The sequence below is a fragment of the Oryx dammah genome, unplaced genomic scaffold (assembly GCF_014754425.2).
Source record: "Oryx dammah isolate SB20612 unplaced genomic scaffold, SCBI_Odam_1.1 HiC_scaffold_8, whole genome shotgun sequence".
In the NCBI taxonomy this organism is placed as follows: domain Eukaryota; kingdom Metazoa; phylum Chordata; class Mammalia; order Artiodactyla; family Bovidae; genus Oryx; species Oryx dammah.
This window is the reverse complement of record NW_024070192.1, coordinates 18,483,705-18,497,985: the sequence shown is the minus strand read 5'-3', so window position 1 is coordinate 18,497,985 and position 14,281 is coordinate 18,483,705. Positions and strand designations below refer to the sequence as shown.

At 57.3% G+C, this 14,281-nt stretch overlaps 2 protein-coding genes across 8 annotated transcripts; one reads left to right on the top strand and one right to left on the bottom strand.

The window, feature by feature from the left end:
* The first annotated feature begins 408 nt into the window (after nucleotides 1–408).
* On the top strand, nucleotides 409–4,396 carry TMUB2 (transmembrane and ubiquitin like domain containing 2). 2 transcript variants are annotated; one of them, XM_040245183.1, is made up of 3 exons: nucleotides 409–510; nucleotides 2,408–2,974; nucleotides 3,134–4,396. In XM_040245183.1, the coding sequence occupies exons 2-3, from the start codon at nucleotides 2,433–2,435 to the stop codon at nucleotides 3,498–3,500; spliced, it is 909 nt and encodes a 302-aa protein (XP_040101117.1). In that variant the 5' UTR covers nucleotides 409–510; nucleotides 2,408–2,432; the 3' UTR covers nucleotides 3,501–4,396. The 2 variants fall into 2 exon arrangements, with proteins under 2 accessions (XP_040101117.1, XP_040101116.1); XM_040245182.1 differs by lacking the exon at nucleotides 409–510 and adding an exon at nucleotides 527–1,182.
* Nucleotides 4,397–4,474: 78 nt separating this feature from the next.
* On the bottom strand, nucleotides 4,475–11,941 carry ATXN7L3 (ataxin 7 like 3). 6 transcript variants are annotated; one of them, XM_040245180.1, is made up of 13 exons: nucleotides 11,914–11,941; nucleotides 10,426–10,536; nucleotides 9,994–10,126; nucleotides 9,619–9,790; nucleotides 9,322–9,419; nucleotides 9,112–9,134; nucleotides 8,746–8,812; nucleotides 8,517–8,602; nucleotides 8,148–8,216; nucleotides 7,832–7,875; nucleotides 7,497–7,568; nucleotides 7,224–7,381; nucleotides 4,475–7,111 (listed from the first exon to the last, which is right to left on the bottom strand). In XM_040245180.1, the coding sequence occupies exons 2-13, from the start codon at nucleotides 10,474–10,476 to the stop codon at nucleotides 6,963–6,965; spliced, it is 1,122 nt and encodes a 373-aa protein (XP_040101114.1). In that variant the 5' UTR covers nucleotides 10,477–10,536; nucleotides 11,914–11,941; the 3' UTR covers nucleotides 4,475–6,962. The 6 variants fall into 6 exon arrangements, with proteins under 6 accessions (XP_040101114.1, XP_040101115.1, XP_040101110.1 ...); XM_040245181.1 differs by lacking the exon at nucleotides 11,914–11,941 and adding an exon at nucleotides 11,186–11,249; XM_040245176.1 differs by lacking the exon at nucleotides 11,914–11,941 and having other exon boundaries at nucleotides 10,426–10,923.
* Between the last annotated feature and the right edge of the window lie 2,340 nt (nucleotides 11,942–14,281).

Below are 14,281 nucleotides of genomic sequence, written 5' to 3'. Positions count from 1 at the left end.
CAGTCTCGGCTGATTCCGCTAACCCAGAGCTCAATGCGCGTTGCAGACTAGTAATAAATCCAATCAGCCCGGGAGGCTTGGAGCAAGGCCGGAAGAAGAAAGTTGTGAAGAGGAAAAAGACGCTCTGTTCTGCCCAGCGGTGCCAGCCTGCTAGTATGTCCAGATCCGAAGCCACACCCCTTCCTCCAAGCACCTCCCCTAACTTCCTCCTGGCCCTGCCCCTCAACCCTTGGCTCCGTAGACCTCGCCCACTAGGCGTGCCTCAGCCCTTGGGAGGACCAGGATCCCGCCAACCATGACTCCGCCCCTCCTTCCGCTAAGAAACCTGTCCCTTTTATTTAAAGAATACGTTTACGTCAGCCCGCTTTACGTAGATTTTCGTCAGCATTGCAAGGCACGGGGGCGGAACTTCCTGTCTCTGGTTCTAACAGCTTCCGGGAGAAGCCGGAAGAGACCGTATCCTGGGTAGAAACGGGGCTAGCCAGCCCCTCCCCTGGCCCCTACGGAAAGGTGAATCCACAGGCCGGCTTGGCGAAGTCAAAACACTTATTCTGGCCGTTTCAGGTGAGGCCTTCCTTCCTTATCCAGGTGCTGTACCCGTCCAGTCCCCCTTTAATTTCCCATGTTCCTCTGCGTACCCAAGCCCCGCCCCCAGTGTCCCAGCCCCGCCCCGAAGTTTGAGGGGTGTGGATGGTTTGTGACCCCCTCACTCGATTCTACCCCTCGCTGGCTGGGAGAAACGGGTTTGGGTACAGCAGTAGGAACTAAGCAGCCTTTTGGCTCCAGTGGCCCCACGGACCCCTCTCCAGCGCCGCGGGAATAGGACCGCGCAAACGCGGAGCCTTCGCGTCAGGAAAGGCAGGATCGGAGACCCCTCCTCACCGTGCCATCAGGGTCGCTCACAGGTTGAGGAGAGCAAAGGCCTCTGAAGAGGGAAACCTGGGGTCCTACCCGGTCCCTCTCCTCGAAAGTTCCCTGTGCCTGTGCCTCTCGTTTTTGCCTCTGTTCGCAGCAGTTGCCTTTTCTGTAAGTCAGGGTTAATGACAACCTTCTTACCATCAGGGGTTAGTTGTTGAGTGATAATTGGTACTATTTGTTTACTAAACAATTGCAATGTGCCAGGCACTGTTCTAAGTATTTTGCTTCGATGATTTCCCGTCATCTTCAAAACAACCTTATGAGGTAGGTACTATTTTTAACCCCATTATACTGATGAGAAAGCTGAGGCTCTAAGAAAATTGAGGTTATAGAGCTAGTAAGAGGCAAGACGAGGGTTATAATTAGTTTGGGGATTTCTGTTTTTGTTTTCCGGACTCCAGGGCACGCGTACCAAATTAGGAGGTGAAAAACTATTCACATGTTGGTATGTTCCACAAATATTTTTTGAGCAACTGCTATGGGATTATGCTGGGCATTGTGGTACATAGAGAAATACATGTGATCTTTCAGGAGTTTAGTGGAGAGATGGGTAAGTAGATAAGTCACTGTGAGAACAATCAGGTTATGATAATCATCAGACTGGATTTGCCCAAGGACAGCTGTGAAAGCAGGAGATTCTCCAAGGGAAAGAGGTGCTCCAAAGAGCAGAGATCCTTCCTACCTTTCTAAGAAACTGTCAAGAACACATTAAAAGAAGGGAGATTGCGATATGGGCTGTGGGAGCCATTTTGGAATATTTTCTAAATCAGTTCCATGCAGGTAGTGGTTTTGTAGTTGTGAGCCTACGGTGACCTAGGAGGTGTTTCTGGTGTCTGTCCTGCTTTGCTGCCAGAAGAATTTCAGAGGAGACACACACAAGTGTCTGCTGATGGGCCCTACAGAGGTGTCCCTTTGGGGTGGTCTGATTTTGCTCTTGATAAGTTGATTTTCTTTGGCTCTTGACATCTGGACTTCAATCCATGATTGAATGAGAGTGGGTTCAAATGACACAATCTGGCAAGAGTGGCTCTGCTGTGCCTCCAAAGGAACTCCCAAATAAAATATTCCAGGCTTTTTTGGTTCCTCTGAAGCCACCTTAGAGGCATCTCAGAGAGTGCAGTTGCTTTACCAAAAAAGAAATCCTAGAGAAACTTAGGGCTCAAAGCAGCACATTTTTCCCCACCTCCAAGAAAAGCAACAGACAGTAACAGCAGCAGCAACAAAGTTGTAACGTTTTTCTGGTGATCCATGCTTATTGAGGGGTTGGAATGTGAGAGGAAGGGTGTGGAACCTGAAAGCCACCATTTCACAATAGAGGCAAAGAATAAATCCTTAGCTATATATTGGGGGTCCAGAGTTAGGAGGTTTGTGTCTCTTTAGGATACTGAACTGCATTTTCTTTCAGGGCCAGGTCAGTTAGAACCTAAACAAACAAGCCTGGTTGCAACCTCCCATGCCCTGCTGATACTGTCCCCCTTTGTTCCTGCAGTGTGGACCCGGTCAGCAGCCAGGCCATGGAGCTCTCTGATGTCACCCTCATTGAGGGTGTGGGTAATGAGGTGACTGTGGTGGCTGGTGTGGTGGTGCTCATTCTAGCCTTGGTCCTGGCTTGGCTCTCTACCTACGTAGCAGACAGCGGTAGCAACCCACTGCTGGGCACTATTGTGTCAGCTGGCGACACATCCGTCCTTCACCTGGGGCATGTGGACCACCTGGTAGCGGGCCAAGGCACCCCAGAGCCAACTGAACTCCCCCATCCATCAGAGGGTAATGATGAGAAGGCTGAAGAGGCTGGCGAAGGTGGGGGAGACCCTACCGGGGAACCTGGAGCTGGGGGTGGTGTTGAGCCCAGCCTTGAGCATCTGCTTGACATCCAAGGCCTGCCCAAAAGACAAGCAGGCCCAGGAAACAGCAGTCTGGAGGCACCTGTGAGATCGGAGGATAGCACCTGCTTGCCTCCCAGCCCCAGCCTCATCAGCGTGCGGCTCAAATTCCTCAATGACACGGAGGAGCTCGCTGTGGCCAGGCCAGAGGATACTGTGGGTGCTCTGAAGAGGTACGTGGGCTTGGAAGTGTCGAGTGCAGCCTCTGTGGGGCAGGCGGGGGAGTCCTTCCTTAGAAACCCACCCTGTAATTTTCCCCCACCCCCCAGCGCCTTGCCTTTCAGCCTTCTCATTCCTCGCCCTCTGTCTTTCCTTTTGTCTCGCCCTTACAGTAAATACTTCCCTGGACAGGAGAGCCAGATGAAACTGATCTACCAGGGCCGCCTGCTGCAGGACCCAGCCCGCACACTGCGTTCCCTGAACATTACCGACAACTGTGTGATTCACTGTCACCGCTCACCCCCGGGGTCAGCTGTTGCAGGCCCCTCGAGCTCCCTGGCCCCCTCCTCGGCCACTGAGCCACCCAACCTCGGCGTCAGTGTGGGCAGCCTCATGGTGCCTGTGTTTGTGGTGCTGCTGGGTGTGGTCTGGTACTTCCGTATCAATTACCGCCAATTCTTCACAGCACCTGCCACAGTCTCCCTGGTGGGGGTCACTGTCTTCTTCAGCTTCCTAGTATTTGGGATGTATGGACGATAAGGACCACAGGGAGAAAATGAAAGGCATGGTTTTCCTCCTTTATGGCCTCCCCCCATTCCTGGCCAGAGCTGGGCCCAAGGGCCTGGGAAGGAGGGGTGGAAAGGATGTGGTGGGTCCTCCTCCATAGGACTCAGGAGGCAGGCATGGGCATTCCCCTCACGTCCATGAGGGGACAGACATTCCCTCTGTGCAAGCACAACTCAGGTAGAAACGAGAATGTCATCTTCCTTCACTTCTAAGGTCCTGAAATTCAGAACTGAGCTGGTGGCCCAGCTCAACAGGGAACCTGGGCTCTGAGGATTCCCTCCCAGCGGTGGCCCTAGCTCTTTCCATTATCCTGCATGTCTGCTCCTCTGCCCCCAGGGCTGCCTGCCAGGGCAGCTCAGCATGGCCCCAGCATTTCTGTAGGGACCCTGGAGTCTCTCTGGGTTTCCTAGTGGAACATCCTTGAGTCTAAAATCATACAGGCAGGAGTGAAGTTTGTGTCAGCTTTCCCTGTGGGCACCTGGCTGCCTCTACCTTCTCCCTCCACCTCTTAGCAGGAATAGGATGTTCTCTGTGTTCTGGACAGTTTCCAGTGTTCTCCCTTTCTTCCAAAGCACTTTGCTTATATTCTCTTTTTTTTTTTTTTAATAGTCCTTTATAGAGCTCAGTCAGGAAGGGGACTGGGGCACAAAGCCAAGCCCCCAGCACCGGGAGAGGCCAGGCCACAGCTGCTGCTAACCTAGGCCTAAGGCTGTAAGCAAGAGGCAGTTCTGGCTCTCAGCCAGTGTCCTACCCTGCCCAGCCCCAAGGACAGCTCTGGGTAGAGAGCACTGGGCCCCAGGCCCTTGCCTCTGGGGCTCTTGGATGGAGGGTCAGTATCTGTGACTGAATAAAGCTCCATTCTGTGGCTATGGTGTCTCCTGTGACATGAAGAGAACACTGGTTGCTCTGCCCCCAGCAACATGGGAATGAGGGTGGGCAGGCCGGGCTACCAACGGGAGATGCAGTTTATTTACACCAGCAGCCATGGGGGCAGGGGAAATACACAGCGTTTACAAAGTTAGCTACCTGTACAGGATGGATTACATATGCAAAAATAAAAATCTCAAGACCACAGGACAGCGTGAGCCCCACCCCCCTCCCCCAATGACCCCAGCATGCGGTAATGCCAGGCGGGTGGCCCCTGGGCATGCGGGGGGGAGTGATGCATGGAAGGAAAAGCCACCGGCCATGGAAATTAGTACAGAACCCCCCCACACACTCAGACACATGATAGGATACAGGGTGGACGACACCTAGCCGGGGTGGGAAGGATGGGAATTGAAACCCACACAGCCTGCTGTTAGAGGGAAGGGAGTGGAGAGCTCCTAGCCCCTGTTCAACTACATGGTAGGGGGGCACACTCTCCCCAGAAGGAAGGGGGTTTGCTCCCTCAGGGTCCCTGCTGGACCAAGCCCATCTCTTACCCAGCCTGGGCAGGGGGCTCTGCCCTGAGGGCGGGCCAAGGAACAATGGGGAAGTGGATGTGGACAAACCAGTTCCCAAACTACTTCCCACTTCTTCCCTCCTCCAACCAGAAGGGGGAAACAGAGAGGCCAGAGGGGAAAGGGTGAATTAGGGCCTGAGCTGCAACTGCCTCTCAGAAGGGAGAGTGGCCTGCGGCCTTCCTCCCTTCATCTCCAGCCCGCTCCCAGGTCTTCATCTGGGAGCTGGCTGGAGGCTGGCTGAGATCCTCCTTGCCCTCTGGCCTCCCCGTGGAGGGAGAAGGCTGTGGAGGGGCGAGAACGGAGGAGCCCAGGCCCCAGGCTTTATTCTAACTCCTGCCAAAATCTGTTTGGCTTTTTAAAAAATAATCATAATTCTTGGGTTAAAAATCAATTTGTAACCAGGCGTCAGCCACAATCAGAGCCACCCCAGGGGGAGATTGGGGTTCCAGACAGGGTACTGCAGCCCCATCTCTGTTGTTCCCTTAACCCTCTAGGGTCCCTAACCCAGATCAGTCCGATCAGTCCTGGGTACTAACTACCCAAATGTGGGATGGCTCCTCCTGGGAGGAGGGCAGGGGTCACGTCCAGCGAGTGCCAGAGAACATGGTTCAGGGTCAGCTCCATCCCTGGGGCCATCAGTTCTGCTCCCACCCTGGACTGCAGTCCTCCAGCTCGTTTCCTGGGAGCGATGGTGCCCACGTGGAGGTTGAATGATACATCTCTTCAGGATGTAGACCAGGCAGGTGGGCACACTGGGGCAACAGTCCCGCAGGGGGGCACTGCCCAGGCATGGCACCCCGCCCCCTCCGGACAGCCTACAATACAGAGACCACCCTCTCTTCCCGCCCCACTCCTAGCAAGGGGGGAGAGGTAAAAGATCAGGATTTTCCTCAGAGCCCCAAACCACAAGTACAGAATAAATAACTTAAAAGCGGCAAAAGGAAGGGGAGACAGGGCAGGCTTTGGAGGCAGGAGCATCGAGAGAGGAACTGGAGCTGGTCAAGGTGAAAGAGGGGGGGTGGCAAGCAGCAGTTGGGAACCTGGGCTGCCCCGGGAGGGCAGTGGGGCAGGGTAGGCAGGAGGAACATGGGGCCACCCCAGGAGGGTGAGGCTGGGCCCCTTCCTGGGGCAGGGAATGAGGTAAGAAAACATTTCAAATAAAGCAGCACCTCACCTTGGGGCCCCACTCCTCGCCAGCCCTGGGTCAGGGAGGAGAGGCAGGGGGGGGAGTCATCCTGATACACAGCTCCCTCTTCCTACCCTCCCCGTGCCCGTTCCTTGAAGCTGTAGAGGCTGGAGGCCCTTTCCTGGCACCCAACAACAAAAGGACAGCTCCTGCTGCCAAGGAGGCCCCCGGGGACTGAGGGGAAAGGGCTGCCCCTGTGAGGGGCAGGGAAGGCGGCGCTAGTTCGGGACGCCTACCTCAGCAGACAGCTCGCCATGCCTGCCTCCCCCTGGGATGGGGGCGTTTGATAGGATTCTGCACACAGACAGGACACACCCAGCCCTGCCCCTCAGCTCCAAGCACCGGACCCATTCACATTGCTGAGGGCAGCTGGGGGAGGCCCCCTCCAGGCTCAGCTTCCAACCCGCGGCCTCCCGGGTAGCCACGATGCTCCTCGGCAGGGCTTAGTCCAGTTCCTGGGGTTGGGGGGGGCGGCAGTGCCCTGGCACAGTGCCCAGGTCAGGCCCCTGGCCTAGCTGGACATCCAGTAACTCACAGAATAAATAGGAAAACCGCCTCCCCACCAAACTTATGTCCAAGGCATAATATGTCCAGGTCTGAGTCCTGCACGCTGAGGGCTCGTGCTCCATCGCAGAAGACCCTGACACCCCCCAGGGGTGCATAATTGGATCCTCTGCCTGCCTGGCCCACCAAGCTTCCCAAGCCCAAACCCCCAGCAGCCGTCCATTTGCCAGGCTGTGCCGCCTGGGTGGGGGTCGGGAGAGACGGCTCTGCTCAGCCAAAGGCTATCCCCTTGTACCCAAGTCAGTTGATGTCATCGTAGATGCTGGGCGTTGGGGGCGCCGGTGGCTTTGGCTTTTTCTTCTTGTTGGAGCCCAGGCCGGAGGCAGTCCCTACCAGGCTCAGATGGGATTTCTTTTTCTTGGTTTTCCGTGACTCGGAACTGTTGGTACCTGAAGAGGAAAGAAGCAAGAGGGTTGAGGGGAGGGTTGTGGCAGGGGAACGCAAGGTCCCCTGCACTCCACTTCAGGCAGAGAGCCCCTGGAGCCCAGCTATCTCACCTACCTAGACCCCACCCCTGATTCTCACTCGTCTTGGAGGAGCCTGAATCAGAGGGTGAGAGATCAGAGGAGCCGTCCCACTGAAGCCGGCTGATCAGGGCCTGGCTGTCAGTCATGTCAAAGCTGTCATTATCCAGGGAACTCTCGACCTCTGGAAGGACACTGGGGAGGAAGAGGTCAGAGAAGGGCTTCAGGGATGCTAGCCATCACCCTCACCTTCCCCAAAGCATCACCCTCACCTTCCCCAACCCACCACCCTTCCTGGAGGGTCACTCACGCTGAGGGTCCAAGGAAATAAATCCGCACAGCTCGCCGCTGCTCATCTGTATGCTGGGGGCAGCGTAGGGACCTGGCGGGGAGAGAATGATCAGACCCTGACAAGGCAGGGAGGGTCTGAGGAATACAGGCGAAGCCCCTCCCCTCAGCAGAGGCGGGAGGGATGGACAGACAGGGAAGGGACGAAGGAAGAGGCCCCAGACTGTGGCCTAAGGCCTAGAGGAGGGGAGGGGGAGGGCGGGAGTCCCGTTGCTCAAGTCCAAGGTACTCCCGACCCGTGCCCAGGGTGAGGGCGCCGGAGGGCCCCCTGGCCCCCTTCCTAGGCTCTGAGCTCACCTTGTGCACATCTTCTTGGTGTGTTCAGAAATCACCCCACATTGCTGGAAGAGGAATATAAGCTGAAAGGAGGGACGGGGGAAGCCTCTTCTATAGCCACTAGACACTCTCTTCTGTACAAATGCTAGACTGTGCGCTCAGAAATGGCCCCAGGGCGTCCATGGCAGACGGTCCCAGACCACACTAGCCAGGAAACCGAATTCAAGAGAGAGACCTAGATGCCCTCACTGCTGTGCACCAGCCTCTTCCAGAGCCTCGACCACTGCCTGTGGCTCTGCCTGCTCCCAAGGGCTTCCCCGCTTCTCTGATCCCTCACCGTGGTAAGCAGGCTGCGCAGCTCCTCTGGCCCCAGGGTCTCGTAGCTGATCCCAGTTGAGTTGTTATACTGGGTGAGAACCAGAGGTACAGTTAGAAGAGGGACGGCCAAAGAAGGGAGGGTGGGGTCGTGGAATCAGCCCCTCTCGTCCCTCCCTCAGCACAAGGCCTTAAGGTTGCCCGCAGTCCTCCAAAAGTTCCTTCCACCCCAACTGCACCAGGGTAAGGAATTAGGACCCACAAAGAACATGAATACCCAAGACCGAGACACCCATCTAGTTAGCGTTCTGACCCCAACTTGTCCAACCCCACCCGACTTATAACGAGGCAAATACTGAGAGGGAACCTACGAGGGATAGCCCCTACTCACCTTAAAAGGATCCGAATTGCTAAGTTCCCCTGAAGAAGAAAAAAGAAGGGGAAGGGTGTTTGATGCAGAGGTACAGACAGAGAACCCTGAAAATAACCAGAGAGGAAGTGGGGGTGATAGAAGGATCACAGGCCCTCCCTCGATCCCCCTGCCCCTCCACCTCCACCCTCCAGCAACAAGTCCCAGAAGACATAGTTAGAATCACTCCCATTGTTCCAGCCCCACTTACCATTTTTGTGTTTTAAAGACTTGGATCTTCGAGGGGAATTGGGGTTCTGGAATGGGAGATACCATAGCTTTGGGGAAAGGGTAACGATAAGGGGGAGCCGAGAACCCAGGGAAGGAAAAAAGATTTGACAAACATCCTCAAATTTCTACTCTTCCCCACCAGTAAGAGGCCTTTCACCCATACTCCCTCCTCCCACCTTCCCCCAGGCCTCTGCTGCCCTCCTGCCCACCAGACACCCTCGGCCCTGAACCCAGAGAGGTACCCAGTGACCTCAGACTTGAGTCAAGATACCCGAGGACTCCCTGCCCAAAGGGGAGGGTATCTGTCCTTGGCCCAAATCTCCCTCATGCTTGCCCCGGCTCTCACCTTGTCTGATTTTCTCTTCTTGGCTGTGTAGGACAAAAGGGTAAAGGGCAGGGTCACTTTAAGTTCCCAATCTAAGGGCACCTAAAGAAAAGTTACAAAGCTACACTCTCCTCCCTCATTCAGGATAACAACTTGTGACTGTTACACACCCAATTCCTGCCTGCCTGCCTCACCCCGATGGCCCTCCCAATTCCCCAGATGCCCAAACACCTTTCTTCTCTGAGCCATAGGACCAGTCGTTGTCATTGATGTCATCATTATCCTCTTGGTCACTCTCTGACTTGTTCATGTTGTTGCTATTGGCAATCCTGCCGAGGGGAGGGAAGAGGAAGGATCAAGGCTGCCATCTCTCTCTGCCCAACTTCACACGTAGAGGGGAGCATCCGGGGCCAGGCGCGACCCACCCTCTATACCCTCCAAATGTCCCAGGGGGTGGTGGGGAACTCCACCGTGGGATGGGCTGCAAAAGATGGGCACTCTGGTTCTAGCAGAGGGAGAAGCCCTCACCGGCGGTTGGCGATTCGGCTGCTGTTCCGACCCATTCCTAGGCACTTCTCCAGGTGGGGAGCAAAACGGGAGGCGGCAATGCTGCGGCTGCAATTGGGGCAAACACACTCCTTGCTCTTCCACTGGTTGAAAACCTGTCCAAAGATGTCCAAACCCGGCTGGTCCACGATCTCTGGGGACAGGAGAGACGTAGCGATCAGGGCAGGCAAGGGGCCCTTACCTCTCGTTCCCACCCATGGCCCTGTGGCCTCTTCAGAGCCCCTGCCTAAGCTCCCAGGAGCTCCAGGTTCTACCTCTGGTGTGGTTGCTGGAGAAGGACCCTCCAAGCACTCCCAGGGAAGGGCTAGGCTGCTCTCCTTCAACCCTGACGCTCACCAAAATCCTTCATGCTCTCAGGGTCTGTGTCGTCCAGGAAGAAGTAGCCACACTTGACAGCCCGGTGTACCTCAAAGCAGAATCCCAAACAAGAATCCTCAACCAGGTCCGCGTATATCTCCTGAGCGATGGCCTGGGCCCAGGGGAGAACATCCAGGGTCACGAGAGTCACAGTCCCATGGACTGAGGGCAACTCTCACCAACCAAATCTCCTGCCAATTTGCCCTGGCCAAAAATAAAGCTTCCTTTGCCATTTTTCCCCATCTTGATTTTGAGTTCTTTCTTCTTCCAGATCCTTGGGCCTTCTTAGCTGGCTCTTCCCTTTAAGGAACAAGGCTGACTACCCAAATTCCTCTCTGGTGTGGATTCCAGATATAGCGAAGGAGAGACATCAAGAGAAAGAACTGGAGGCACACGTGGGGGAGCCCTCACCTCTAGTTTGCTGTTATCCAGGCCAGACAAAGACATTTCCTCCATTTTCATTTGTGAACTCTTGTGGAGACGGTGCTCTGACTGCTCATAGCACAGCGGGCGGCAACACGGCTGCACACATGTGGGGGGGATGTTGGTGTGAGTCCAAGGCACCTCCGATGGCTGCCACCTCCCCTCCCCACCTCGCTGCCCAGAGCTTAATGGTGGCATCAAGATCTACCTCTCCCTAAGGCCTTGATTAAGTCTGGATGGTCCTGCAGGGCCTGAAACCCAAGGGCGGCCTAGTCCTTCCCAGGCCTGAACTCAGGCCCTGGACTCTTACTGCCAATCAGAGTCTGGGTTTACAGGAGGAGGCAGCTCACCCCAGGTTCCCAAAACTCAAACCCCTCTTCCATACCCATGGTGCAATGCAGCAGGGGGAGGAGAAGGAACTCTAAGGCCTCAAAGCAAACCCACAGGGTGTGGCAAAGAACTGCACAGACTCCTAAATACACTACCCCCCCCCCCAGGCTCTCCTCAGAGTCACCTCTGCTTTCAGCCAGGATGTCCACTTGGGGGGGTACTGCTACCAGAAGTAGCAATGGCCCTAGGACCCTACAACCTTCACCCGACTGTCTTCCCTTGAAATAAGCCTCCCACTACAGACGGAGAGCAGAGCCCACAGAAACCTAGGGCTAAAAGGCCATCCTAGCCACCATGAGCAAGAAAGAGGAGGTAGAATCCGGTGGGATGGCATGCCAGGAGTGGGCACTCCCCTTACCTGTTCTTCTTTGAGATAACCACCCTCCCTCCCTCAGGACCAGCCCGGAAGTCTCTCCAAGAGCCCCAAAGTCCAGGAATCCCCACCAAAGGATTCAGAAACAGAGCACACAGTCCGGGGCCCCTCTGAACGGTGGGTACGAGTTTAAGGAGCTGCCGGCCTAGAGTGGGGTGGGGACTGACAAATGAGCCGGGGGCACTGGGGAGGGTAGGAGGCCGGGCCTCGGCTCTTCCCCCGTCCCTGCGGCACTGCTGCCGCATCATACCGACTGGGGGGAGGAGAGCCGAGCCGCCGGAGGCCGGCGCCGCTCCGGGACAGACCGACCCCTAGAGAGTGGGCAGAGTGGGACACGTCCCGGCCCCTCTTCTTCCCCGCCCGCCGACAGCCCCGGCCGGCCGGGGAGAGGAGTCCGGGAGGGTGTCTCTATTGTCCCGGGGGCTGGGGCCTGGCTCCCTAACAAAGGCCCCGCGCCCCCTCCCCGGCCGGCCCTGCCCCGCCCAGGGGGGACCCAGACAGGGGGAGAGCTGGGGGCCCCGGCCGGGCCGGGAAGCCGGGGGAAGCCGGGCGTTTCCGCGTCGGCCCGGGGGGAGGGGAAGGGGCGCTGACCCAGACCTGGGGGGAGGGGGCCCAAGCCCCGCCTCGGGCCCCGCCCCCCCCCCCCCCCCCCGGCCCCCCCCCCCCGCCCCCCACAGGCCCCTCCCCCGTCCCCGTCTCCGTCCCGTACTCACCCCGCCCGGGGGGCCGCGCCGGGGCCCGGCGGCCTCTCAGGGCCGCGTCCTCCGGCGGCGGCGGCGGCGGCGGCTGCTCCGGAGCCCCATGTCCGTCGGTCCGTCCTCGCCTCTCCCCGGGGCCCAGGGCCCGGGGCCGGGGGGTCGGGCCGCCCCCCCGCCTCGCCGCCTCACCGGGCGGCCATGGCCCCTTCCCCTCCCTTCTCGTCCCGTCGCCGCCTCCTCCTCCTCACCTCACCCCGCCCGCGCGCAGTCCGCGCGCCGTCCGCGCGCCCCTCCCCCCGCCCCCCACTCCAGCCCGCCTCTCCCGGGCGGGGGGTGCGGCGCGAGCCCGGAGCGCGCGCGCGTGCCGCGACCGGAGGATGGATGGATGGAGCGAGCGAGAACGCGAGCGTGCGCGCGCGCGCCCCTCTCCCCCTCCCTTCGCGCGGGCGCGAGGCCAAGCGCGAGCGCGCTCCAACCTCCTCCTCTTCCTCCTCCCGCCCCTCCTCAACACCCCGCCCCCGCCCTCCCTTCCTCTTCCTTCTTTCGCTTTCGCGCGCCCAGCGACTGCTCGCGCCTGCTAGAAGGGCCCGAGCGCGTGCATCTGCCCGGCGGCCGCAGCTCGGCAGCATTTGCTCCAGGGGGCGGGGACCGGGCGGGGAGGAGGGGCGCCACGCCGCCGTCCAAAGTACCGGCGGACGGGGACGGGGGCGGGGATATGGGCGGAGCCTTCGGGAGCCACCTCGGCCAATCGCCGTCTCGCCTCGGCCCGGCCGGCCCAATAGGATTTCGGTGGGTGGAGCGGCGTTCAAGGTGAGGTGCGCGGTGCGCTGGGGGCGGAGACGTTGTGCCGTCCCGGCCGGCTCCGGGGCGGGGGCAGCGGGTGGCGTCGAAAGAGAGCGCCGGCTTCCAGCCGCGCCTGGGACGCCTTCCGGCCCAGGGTCCCCCGCCCTTCCCTCCGGGCTCCCGGCTCTTTTTCCCCCAGCGCCACCACCCCGGAGTTTACTTATGTGAAGAAGCCAGAGTTGAAGTGGGACGCAGTTATCACCTCAGGGCAGAAAACCGAGGGGCCTCGTCCGAGCCTCGGTTCCCCGTGTTTCTGGGCTGGTTTCAGCCCACTCCGGGCCTCAGAACCAACAGACGCCCTAGATGAGGGTCCTCCGCTGAGAGCGGAGGCTGAGCTGTGCCATTCTGAGCCGAGCGCCCTCCCCGCCCTCATCCTAATTTAGATCCCACACCTGCTCGCCTTTCCTGCTTCCGGAACCCGCGCTGGACCCCCCACCTCTCCTCTACGCAGCCTACCAGGCAATGGCCAGACCCTTCCTCCGACCCAGTTCTTCTCCCCTGTGTGTACCCATATCCGCGCGCTCTCACAGTCCCTCTTCTGGAGCAAAGGGCCTTTCCCAGCCGCAGTAGATGCCTAGACTGGCTCTGCCGTTTCGGTTACTCTATGGAGTCCTGGAACGGGTGTATGACAGCCCTCTTCCCCCAGAAGATGAGTTTAAATGAAGAAAGCGTTAAATCATATACTTTGGGACCACTATTGACTCTTTAATCTTCGGCAAGCATTTATTAAGGCCATAGTTCTAAGTGGTTAAGACCAGGAACCGTCTGAATTCAAATCTGTAGACTTGACAAATGAACTTGAGCAAATGAACTCTCTGTTGCCTCGGTTTCCTCTCTTGTCACTGAGTATGATGACAGTAATTATCTCATTAGGTTGTGGGAATTAACAAGTCAGTACATGAGCAACTTGGTTGAATGTAAGTGTTTGGTGAATCTTAGCTATTTTTTTGTGTTAATGCAAATATAAGACACACTTCCTCAAGAAGTTCACAATTTGTCGGGTAGACAGACCTGTAGGAAAGTGATTGCCCAACAGTGTGATAAAAATAAGAGAACTAGGAACTTCCCTGGCCAACCAGGGGTTAAGTGTGCTTGCACTGCAGGGGCCACAGGTTTGATACTTACAGGGTTGGGGAACTAAGATCAAATACACTGTGTGGTGTGGCAAAAAAAAAAAAAAAAAAAAAAAAACCATAGGGGACAGAGGTGACTAGGAGGAGGAATCAAATAATGTAAAAGAGTTTCTCAGGAAAGGTTTCTTGCACTGGCTGAAACGAATTGGTGAGGAAGTCGCATGAAGTAAGCAGAACGGACCACACAGGACTAAAGGTGTGCTCAGAAGTTAGTGGGATTTAACCCTACAGGCTGTCAGGAGTCCTCAAGGGGAGCTGTTTGACCAGACTTAAGCAGAGGCTCTGGAGTGGGGAGTGTGGATAGCTTAAAAGTAGTAGGTTTTTGTCATAGCTTGAGATGTGTGGTGTGAAGGAGAGAGCTTGAAGACATCGTTAACCAAGACGGGGAACTCTGGAAAGATGATATG

Excerpts from the sequence above, each read along its gene's own strand:
- TMUB2 (XM_040245182.1), top strand. The coding sequence starts at position 1,148 with ATGATTTCCCGTCATCTTCAAAACAACCTTATGAG. Across the intron at positions 1,183-2,407 it reads CTTCAAAACAACCTTATGAG|TGTGGACCCGGTCAGCAGCC; the intron begins GTAGGTACTATT and ends TTGTTCCTGCAG. Across the intron at positions 2,975-3,133 it reads ACTGTGGGTGCTCTGAAGAG|TAAATACTTCCCTGGACAGG; the intron begins GTACGTGGGCTT and ends TCGCCCTTACAG.
- ATXN7L3 (XM_040245176.1), bottom strand. The coding sequence starts at position 10,635 with ATGCCACCATTAAGCTCTGGGCAGCGAGGTGGGGAGGGGAGGTGGCAG. Across the intron at positions 9,791-9,993 it reads TGAGAGCATGAAGGATTTTG|AGATCGTGGACCAGCCGGGT; the intron begins GTGAGCGTCAGG and ends TCCTGTCCCCAG. Across the intron at positions 8,603-8,745 it reads GTCTTTAAAACACAAAAATG|GGTTCTCTGTCTGTACCTCT; the intron begins GTAAGTGGGGCT and ends GGTTATTTTCAG.